Here is a 10,437-nt window from a genome sequence, read left to right as displayed (position 1 = left end):
GTACTTGCAGAGTTACATTGTACTTTGCTCAAAAACTTCATGAATTCATGTAAAACTCTGTTTTCTCACTTTTTAGATTAGCATCAATCTAAATATCATAGCATAGACAAAGAACACAGAGGGCTAACACCTTCAACATATTGTCTAGCTAACGCCCATTGTCTCATTTAACCTGAGAATGCAACTTTTAAAAAAAGGTTTTGTGATTTACACATGAAAGAAGTGAAACTATCGTGGTATTCGAACAGATGAAAGACTCAATAGACAATCAAGGTATTTTTCAATGTATAATTTCAGTAACATCACACTGTAAATTTTTGCTATAAATCCTGTGTGTTGGGATTGAGCCCTCCACTATCACCTGATGAAGGAGTGGCGCTCCGAAAGCTAGTGTGCTTCCAGTTAAACCTGTTGGACTATAACCTGGTGGTGTGTGATTTCTAACGTTCTAAAACATGAAAGACTCAAGCTAAATTCGTTTAATATTAAATTCCATGGCACTGCAATCCTACTGCTATAAAGTATGTGTCTTATGATTATGCTCCACAACCACCTGATGAAGGAGCAGCGCTTAGAAAGCCAGTGCTTCCAAATAAGCCTGTTGGACTATAACCTGATGTGATTTCTAACTTGTCACTGTCTCCCAACAAGACAGGAGACCCAAGGCACGGACCGCGCATGCGTGACGATGTCACCACGTCGGCAGTTGACGCTGACGGCGCCAAATCAAAAGTTTTGAGCGGAAACGGTGGTTGGAGCGGAGTAATTCATTAAAGATTAAAACTTGGGGATTGTGGATGGTATGTCCTGTTTATTCCTTGCCTCCAGCTGTGTGTGTGTCTCTCAGTCACTATTTATGTGGAGGTTTTATTTAATTTAGGACAGTGGAGAAGTTGTCCTTTGAATGTGAATGAACTCCTGTTGATTGTGGCGATGCCGCCGGTTCCCCTGCCATCCCTGCGGCTGGTTACCTTTCCTCGTTTGGTTTTGCACCCTCCTTTCTTCAGCCGCGAAATCTCTACGTTTGCAAATGTCTTCTTTCTTTCAAACAAAAAAAAAGTTGAGAGGGGAGTGTGTATGTGTGTGGTAAGGGAAGATGCTCTTTTGGCGCTTGGATTGTCCTTAGGGGCCCCCACTTGGTGCATCTCCAACCCTTGTCTGATTATAAACCGCTGTGGCTCCTCCCCCCATTCCCCCTCTCCTCCCCCCATTCCCCCTCTCCTCTCCTCCCCCCATTCCCCCTCTCCCCTCCTCCCCCCATTCCCCCTCTCCCCTCCTCCCCCCATTCCCCCTCTCCCCTCCCCCCCCCATTCCCCCTCCCCTCCCCCTCCCCCCCCCCCCATTCCCCCTCTCCCCTCCCCCCCCCCCATTCCCCCTCTCCCCTCCCCCCCCCCCATTCCCCCTCTCCCCTCCCCCCCCCATTCCCCCTCTCCCCTCCCCCCCCCCATTCCCCCTCTCCCCTCCCCCCCCCCATTCCCCCTCTCCCCTCCCCCCCCCATTCCCCCTCTCCCCTCCCCCCCCCATTCCCCCTCTCCCCTCCCCCCCCCATTCCCCCCTCTCCCCTCCCCTCCCCATTCCCCCTCTCCCCTCCCCTCCCCATTCCCCCCTCCCCTCCCCATTCCCCCTCTCCCCTCCCCCCCCCCCATTCCCCCTCTCCCCTCCCCCATTCCCCCTCTCCCCTCCCCCCCCCATTCCCCCTCTCCCCTCCCCTCCCCATTCCCCCCTCCCCTCCCCATTCCCCCTCTCCCCTCCCCCCCCCATTCCCCCTCTCCCCTCCCCCCCCATTCCCCCTCTCCCCTCCCCCCCCCATTCCCCCCTCCCCCCATTCCCCCCCTCCCCCCCCCTCCCCCCCTCCCCCCCCCCCCCCCCTCCCCCCCCCTCCCCCCCTCCCCCCCCCCCCCCCCCTCCCCCCCCATTCCCCCCTCCCCCCCCATTCCCCCCTCCCCCCCCATTCCCCCCTCCCCCCCCATTCCCCCCTCCCCCCCCATTCCCCCCTCCCCCCCATTCCCCCCTCCCCCCCATTCCCCCTCTCCTCCTCCCCCCCCCATTCCCCCCTCCCCCCCATTCCCCCCTCCCCCCCATTCCCCCTCTCCTCCTCCCCCCCCATTCCCCCCTCCCCCCCATTCCCCCCTCCCCCCCTCTCCCCCCCTCTCCCCCCCTCTCCCCCCCTCCCCCCCCCTCCCCCCCCATTCCCCCCTCCCCCCCATTCCCCCCTCCCCCCCTCTCCCCCCCTCTCCCCCCCTCCCCCCCCCTCCCCCCCTCCCCCCCCCTCCCCCCCTCCCCCCCCTCCCCCCCTCCCCCCCCCTCCCCCCCCCTCCCCCCTCCCCCCCCCTCCCCCCCCCTCCCCCCTCCCCCCCCCTCCCCCCCCCATTCCCCCCTCCCCCCCCATTCCCCCCCATTCCCCCCTCCCCCCCCCATTCCCCCCTCCTCCCTCCCATTCCCACTCCCCCTCCCCACTCTCCCTCCCCACTCCCCTGCCCCCCTCGTTCCCCCCCCCCACTCCGCTCCCCCCCCCCCCCCCCCATTATCAAGGAAGAAACCGTTCAAGCCCATTACTCTGAGTGAAACCTCAAGGAACTAATCCATAGTTGCTGAAAAAGTAGGGAGAATGCTACCTTAACTTTCAGTGGCACTTTTAGTGTTTTCTCTTCTACTTTAGCAAAGTTTCATCCTTCCCTGGCAGAGTTATGGAAGTCCAGACAATCAAAGATCAATAGTTAAAATTCAGAAGCCCTCACATAAGCTCTCAAAAATCTTGGGCATGTGAAGCTCACCTCTGATGTGCTGAATGTTGTATTCCTTCAGTTTGCCTCTGAGCTGTTGCTATGTTTTTGTTTTAAGGTAATGATCTATGCTCAAAAGAATGAGGAACAAAATTAAATTTGTGTTGGTATCTTAGTAAATTTCAGAGCAATTATGATATCTTGCTTGGCTACAGTACAAATGTTTCATATCAAAGACATTGATTTTCTAAAGTATAGCTGTTTTCTTGTTAGCCCAAATGGAGGGGGAGAACAGACTTCCATATCCGATTTGCAAATTGGATTATATTGTGAGTTATTGTCGCAAGCACATTTTAAATGGATCAGAAGCCAACAACTTCTCGAAAACTGACCTATCGAAAGTAAGCGTTTTACTACTTTTTTTTTTGTTGTTTGCACTGGAGGATGCATTGCTCTATAAGGGCAACTGTATTAGTGTGATGCAAATTATATTTTGCTATGGAGTTATGTCCTTTGTGAGGCCAAATGTTTAATTGATATAGAGACCCATTGATGTAAGACTATTTATAATCTTCTAATGCTAGTTATAGGAGAATGTACTCTTCACATGTATGACTCCTAGCTAAGATTAGGTGACATAGTTAAATGACTTTTTTTTCTTAAGATGTTTATACATTTATGTTTGAATTGATGTAAGTAGCATTTCATAGATATCTTAGGTAATGATTTGAGGGTTTAATTGTTGCAGATGGAATTTAACCCTGGTAAATGTGAGGTATTAAACTTTGGAAGAAAGAACAAGACAAAGGAGTACTCAATAATGGCGAGACATTAGAAAGCTCAGAGGAACCAAAGGATCTTGGGGTGTTTGTCCGCAGACCCCCAAAAGTGGCAGAACAGGTTAATAAGGTAGTTAAGAAAGTGGAGCACTTGCCTTTATTGGTCCTAATATAGAATATAAGAGCAGGGAGATCATATTGGAACTCACGGTACTTTAGTTAGGCCACAGCTGGAGTACTGTATGCAGTCCTGTTCACCACCCTATAGGAAGGATGAAATTGCATTCCCTCCAGTGTAAAGGAGATTCACCAGGATGTTTCCTGGGATGGAACATCCAGCTATGAAAAGAGGCTGGATAAGTTCTGATTGCTTTCTTTTGAGCAGAGGTTGAAGAGGAGCTGGTTGATTGAGGGGGCATGGGCAGCGTGGCTAGAGAGCAGCTGTTGCCCTTAATTGAAGGGTCAATAACAAGGGGCACGTTGTTAAAGTGAAAAGCAGGAGATTTAGAGGGAATTTGAGGCAAAGCATTTTCACCAAGAGGGTGGTGAAGGTCTGGAATGCATTGTTTGGGTGGTTGTTCAGGTAGGAAACCTCAACTTTTTAGAAAGTACTTGAATGCACACTTGAAGTGTCATAACATTCAAGTTATGAGCCTGGTGTGGGAAAGTATGACTTGTGTAGGTAGTGGTAAATGTGTGGCAGTACAGGCATGATGGGCTGAAGGGACTCTTCTGTTCTGTACTGTACTGTACTTTTCATTACTTACCATTTTGAGGTATTTCTAGATGGGAAATTGAGTTTGAGAAGTCAGATCATAACAAAAATAAGGTAGCTATCCTGATAGAAGCTACAAGTTTGAACGTGAAATGAGTGGTTTGTTGTTGAAATACTAAACAAACACGATATAGTTTAATTGAAAAAAATAATTGGTGCCAAAGAACTTTTCTACATTCATAGTGTAGATTATAGATTGGGGTTGGTCTTGCACATAGATTAAAACTGCATTTTTAAAATATAAAAACTACTATTATAGGACTATATCTAGTACATAAATATTATGTGCCAGCTGCTAAACGTTTTTGAATTGAATTAGTTTAATTGCTACATGCACTCAAATGAGTACAGTGAAAAGTTTATAAGTCACCACTTAGATACAAAGGTACCTAGGTACAACTTCTTCAGTTACAAGATTAGTTAGTGTAACAAAATCTCAAATGGATCAATAAGACCTCCTCTCATTCTTCGAACTCCAATGGATATAGGCTCAGCCTGCCCACAGTTTCTTCATACACAACCCTTTGTCCCAGGAACTAGTTGAGTTAACTTTCTTTGAACTGTTATAGAGGAAGGAAGAGCTGATAATCAAAGAAGCAGAGAGATCAGTCAGGCTTGTAACATGACAAGAGTTCTATGTGAAGAGATGAGACTATCAAGCTCTGAATGCAAGTACAAGAATTTCAAAGCTGAATGCAATTGATCACATAAAATATTTCAGATGTACAAAATGTTGCTTCTGAAATATTGATTACTTTTTGTCTACATTTCAAAAACAGTGCTTTTTATTAGGATGTTGCTAGGTATGGAAGGTTTGAGTTATAAAGATAGGCTGGGACTTCTTTCGCTGAAGCGTAGGAGGGTTGAGAGGTGACCTTATAGAAGTTTATAAAATCATGAAGAGTATAGATGCGGTTAATGGTTGGTGTTTTTGTCCTAGGATTGGAGATTTCAAGACTGTGGGAATATTTTTAAGGTCAGGAGAGACAGATTTAAAAAGCACATGGGGCAAATTCTTTTTACATAGAGGGGTGGTTCACGTATAGAATGAACTTCTGAAGGAAATGAGGATGTGGGTACAATTACAACATTTAAAACTCATTTAGATAAGTACATGAATAACAAATGTTTGGAATGCAATGGGTCAGGAGCAGGCAGGTGGGACTAGTTTAGTTTGGGATTATGTTCGGCATGGACTGGTTGGACCAAAGGGTCTGTTTCCATGCTGTATGACTCTATAACACATGGCTCCATCTTGAGTACAGAGTGCCTAGGTACAATCCTTAGTTACAGAATAGAGAAATGAAAAAAAAAGTTGCATTATAGCTATACACAGTATAACCATTGGTCAGGAAAAACCAGAAGCAAAGTTATAAACCTTCTCGAAGGGCTGTCCACAGCAGACCAGCACACGGGTCCTCCATGTGGTCTGACCTCTGGCTGCTGCACGCTGTGCACTGGGCTGCTACAGTACCCACGCCAGGCCATTGAGAGAAGGAAGGAAAAGAAGAAGGGAAAAAAGAAAAAGAATGCGTGGAGTGGATGAGCTCCAAGTGGGGTGTCCTACTCTGCCACCATCTTACCAGAAAATATTTTATGAATTTGTTCTAGAACCAAAATGAAAGAAGACAACTGTAAGCATTTATCTGAAACGCAAAGTTTCACAAGCAATTTACAGACCCAAGTTAAAATATCTAGGGGGTAATATTACCCAGTTTCTCAGATAATTATCACAACAATGCTCATACTTTTCCTGCATTGAAAATTAAGTATTTGAGCTTAACTATTCTGGTACACTGACATTTTGAACATTTTTCAACAGCCAGAAACTGTACAGAGACTGTATATGAGATGTCTACAGATCGTTTTTGATGCACGTCCAGATTGCTTTTACATGGTTCGTATTCATCCCATTTCTTACTAAAGAAAATGCAAACGTGTATGTACTGTTTTCCCATTCTGCATTCATTCAGTTGTAATGTGCCGATTAGGATTAGTTGTAATCTGGTTTCCCAATGTAACTAGTGAACATAGATAAGTATACATGAATAGGGCTTTGTTAAGTATCTGGCAGAGTAAACAATGGATTTGAATATATTAATTAGCCTCTCAATTGAAATTCTTGGCCTTACTCCCATAGAGAAATCAGATATTATTATTATTCCTCTGACCGATTTACAGTTGATCCTGGTGTACGAATGAATTGACTCTCAAATTTTATTAAGTCAATCAATTTCTAACAGTTCCTTGCATGGTCAACTAAGGGAGCTTGCATGATAGTATGTTACATTTGTTTTTTTTAGTATTTAGAGCTAGCAGGATAATATCTACATTAAAGTCAGAATACATTACGTGTCGTGAAATATTGTTTCTGTCTGTAACCTATTTATTCTTGCTAAGTGTCCCAAATTTCTTGACTTCAACATTATGAAACGTTTTCTTTTTGCATATAACTTTCTTTTGGCCAAAGTCTGAAAAGTGTTTTTATGAAAGTGGAATGTATATTTTTAAGCACTTCTAAAGTTGTAAATACGCTTCTTGTACACATAGATGCCTGGAGATGAAAATATCCCATACCCTCAACTTTCTGAAGGTTTTATCCCACTTCTGAACCTTTATGTTTGCATGTAAGTATCAGAAATCTTATAGAATAAGATATCTGGGATGCATGAAAATCAAAGATGATGGTTTTGGAGCTCTGTTAGTTACATAGATGGGGATTGTCAATTTCTCTAACTAAGATTTATTCAGTATGAGCACTTGTCAAAGAGATTGAATACATTAACATTAAGATATTCTTTATTATTCAACTTGCAATCTGCTTTGAAGAATACTGGAAAATCTTCATTCCAATATTAATAAATCTTCATGAGATTAGTGGTCATGTTGAATTAATGATGAGTAGAAGTTGTGCAATGCGTCTCAAAGTTTTGGTGCAATCTCTAATGCACTTATCATAAATTAATTTCAACATGCAAGATGTCAAGGATCTTGCATTTAGAATTACTTTTAATGAAAGCCAAAAATTGAACATTGACTTTTGTATAGATTTTTGGATGCTTGAGGATTACAGACTTGGAATCAGCGCCACATATTTCTAAGATTCTGTGACTGTCGGGCAGTAAAAATGCCTTTAAAAATACAATAAAAGTAATGTCCAGTTAAAATATTCCCAGTTTGACTTTAGACTATACGTCTCATGCATTGTTTTGATTTCTTTAACATAACTGTTTTCAGCAATATTTATAGATCATAAATAATTCTAATGTTGTAATATTTTAAGGAGATAAGGGTTTTAAACGCCATGACCTTAAAACATCTGAAATGGATAAGCAGTTATTGCTTTTATCTCTAGCCTTTTTTTTTAAAATATGGGTCCCATTATTTCATTTGTTCTTGAAATAGGATTAATGAACAGTGAATTACCTGGGTGGTGTTTTTAACATTCTCTCTTTCAGATGGAAGTTTTCTGTTTGCTTGATCCAATTTCAGGAAATTTCATTTGATCTCAGATGATTACATTACAAATAAATCTGTGTTTCATAAAGTTCCTCTCTATTAGATTTATGCTATCTAGTGTAAAAGATTTGTTGGTCTGAGGATGGAATTGTGCAGGGGTGTGAGCAATGTGGACTGTGATGGATGAGTTGTTTGGCAGAATCAGCCAATAACTGCAGCAAGGTCCACTGATGTCAAGATCAATTTGTTCCATCTCTTATGCTTTTCACAAACAGTGTGGTGAGGATTCTTGCTCGGTGATGATGAGGTAGCAATTGATGCTTGTTAATTGTTAAAACACCTGAATGCAACAACTCACGTAATTAATATTCAAACTCCTATCTTGCCAAACAAACTAGATATTAGGAAAACATGATAACAAAACTGGATCGTGTGCATGGTGCATTCAGCTCACCACTTGCTCTGAATGGTTTCTATGTTAGACATTGGACAGCAACAGTGTCTCAGGGCATGATCCAAGGGCACCAAATGAATACACTACTCCACCGTGGACGTTAGTGTTCAAAACCAGCTAGCCCGCCATAACTGTAATGGCATTTCCACTGTGCACTGGAAGTATACTTTGGAAGCACAGACTTAGATTGAAAGTCATACTAGCATTGAAAAGCTGTAGTGCGGGCAGGCATGCAACTCACAAACTGTACCAGGTTGCATCTTCGGAATGCTTGTTTGCTGTCTTAGTGTTTGCTCACTTAGTGCCTAACTGCTTGCTCGCAGCATCCCTACCTTGCTTTGCCTTGTACTGCTGTCGGAAGGTGGCTTGCCTTGCTGCTAAGCAGCCCACAGCCTGGGGACAGACATCTTGCTGTGCAACAGTATGCTACATCAATTCTGTACCTGTCCCAATTTCCGGGAGTGTCTGGCCGCTGTATTCTCCCCTCTATAGGGTCCTGCATGAGGGGCAAAAGTGGTGAGATGTTATGAAGGACTGAGAGGGCAGCCGAGAGGACATGCAGCATTAGTCCTATTCAGGCTAACTGATGAGTGGGTTGAGGGAAGGTGTTGCAGGCTAACTAGTGAGAGTGGGTGGTTGAATATGAGTTTTGGGAGGTCTATGTAATTGCAAAGAGATGTTGAGGGTAGAGAGGGTCACTGACCTTTTTCTGTGTATTGCTGGCCAGACCTCTACATCCTGTATTACTGACCTGAGTGGCGACCTCTGATCAGGCTGGTTTGGTGCTGGTGATCTTCTGGAAGCAGTACCGCATGTAAGAGGACCACCAGATCCCTGTCAGAGTAACAGTGTCGTACTCTTCTCTGTTATCTTATCCACATGTCCTTGCTCAAGTAGGGCAGCTTCGTAATGCCACTATTCTTTTGGGTCTACTGTGATGCTTTGAAAATGGCACTGATGAAAGCGGCTCCAGTCTTTTGCCAGATGTTTGCTAAGTGGCAGGTTGTTCCAGAAATAGTGTGGAATTAGGTGGGATAGAAAGGTGACAGGGGAGACAACATAGGGATGTGTTAGGTAAATAATGTGGCAAGTTTGGTAAAATATGCAAAAAAAAAATCTCATTGGCTTTGTAGTAAGAAAGTTTCAAACTTGACATAACTCAGACTTGGCCAAAAGCAGTAGGACACCACTCTTAATGTTTTTGTCTTTACTGTACAAGCTGAGGTGCTGGTCTGGTAGTTATGTCACTGGGCTGTTAATCAGAGCTTCATGGTAATATTCTGAGGATATGGATTTGAATTGCACTGTGGCAGCTTCAAACAAAAACTGGAATTTAAAAGTTAGCCTAATGATCACTATGTAACTACTGTTCATTGTCATAAAAATTCATCTGGCCCACCAATGTCTTTTAGAGAAGGAATTTGGCCAACTTTGCCTAGTTTGGCCTACATATGACTCCAGACCCATAGGACTGTGGGTCTGTACTCTATGAAGTTTAAAAAGATGAAGGAGATCTCATTGAAACTTACAGAATACTGAGAGGCCTGGATAGAGTCAACATGGAGAAGATGTTTCCACAAGGAGAAGAGACTAGGACCCAAAGGCATAGCCTACAAATGAAGGGATGATCCTTTACAACTGAAATGAGGAGGAATTTCTTCAGCCAAAGAGTGATTAGTCTCAACTGACTGTCAAAGCCAAGTCTTTGAGAGTATTTACAACAGAGGTAGATAGGTTCTTGATTAATAAGGGGATCAAGGGTTTTTGGGGAGAAAGTAAGAGAATGGGACTGAGAAAAAGCCTATATCTGCTCCTGTATCTTATGATCTTATAGGTGCTGTTATGTGTGTATTTGATTTTCATTTGAGAAATTCTGTAACACCATCTAAAGTGATTGTTGCGTTTAAATTGTTTTTGTATGTTACAGGCATAATTTAAAATCACTATGTGCAATTCCTTATTTCGAGATGAGTGACCTCTTGAATCCTAGTAAGTTTTCAACTTTTTCAACTTAATTGAAGTTCTAGATTCTTAAATGTAATGCAGATAAATGCAAGTTCTCATAAATGCAATAGTGAATCGCGAGACAGTAGGTAATTTTGATTCCAATTTTCATTAACTGAAGTAAAACATACTTTGCTGTTATCAAGTTAAATTGATGTTGAAGCAAACAAAATATACTTTTGAAATTTGACAGGAAAAGTGTGTTTTATTCAGTTGCACAAATATTAAATAACTTGCTGCATT

The 10,437-nt window shown here is 43.4% G+C and overlaps 1 protein-coding gene across 2 annotated transcripts in view; it reads left to right on the top strand.

Moving 5' to 3' along the window:
- The first annotated feature begins 651 nt into the window (after positions 1-651).
- The window catches only part of nuf2 (UF2 component of NDC80 kinetochore complex), a 36,529-nt gene continuing 26,743 nt past the window's right edge, over positions 652-10,437 (top strand). The window contains exons 1-5 of one of the 2 annotated variants that reach the window (XM_072573924.1): positions 652-800; positions 2,997-3,124; positions 6,100-6,174; positions 6,828-6,904; positions 10,118-10,179. In XM_072573924.1, the coding sequence (XP_072430025.1) occupies positions 3,002-3,124; positions 6,100-6,174; positions 6,828-6,904; positions 10,118-10,179 (337 nt within the window). In that variant the 5' untranslated portion in view covers positions 652-800; positions 2,997-3,001. Of the gene's footprint in view, positions 801-987; positions 1,087-2,996; positions 3,125-6,099; positions 6,175-6,827; positions 6,905-10,117; positions 10,180-10,437 lie in introns of those variants that run through there. The other variant, XM_072573925.1, reaches the window with a different exon arrangement.

Source organism: Chiloscyllium punctatum, chromosome 7 (genome assembly GCF_047496795.1).
Source record: "Chiloscyllium punctatum isolate Juve2018m chromosome 7, sChiPun1.3, whole genome shotgun sequence".
NCBI classification, from domain to species: Eukaryota; Metazoa; Chordata; class Chondrichthyes; order Orectolobiformes; family Hemiscylliidae; genus Chiloscyllium; species Chiloscyllium punctatum.
This window is presented reverse-complemented; position numbering and strand designations above follow the sequence as displayed.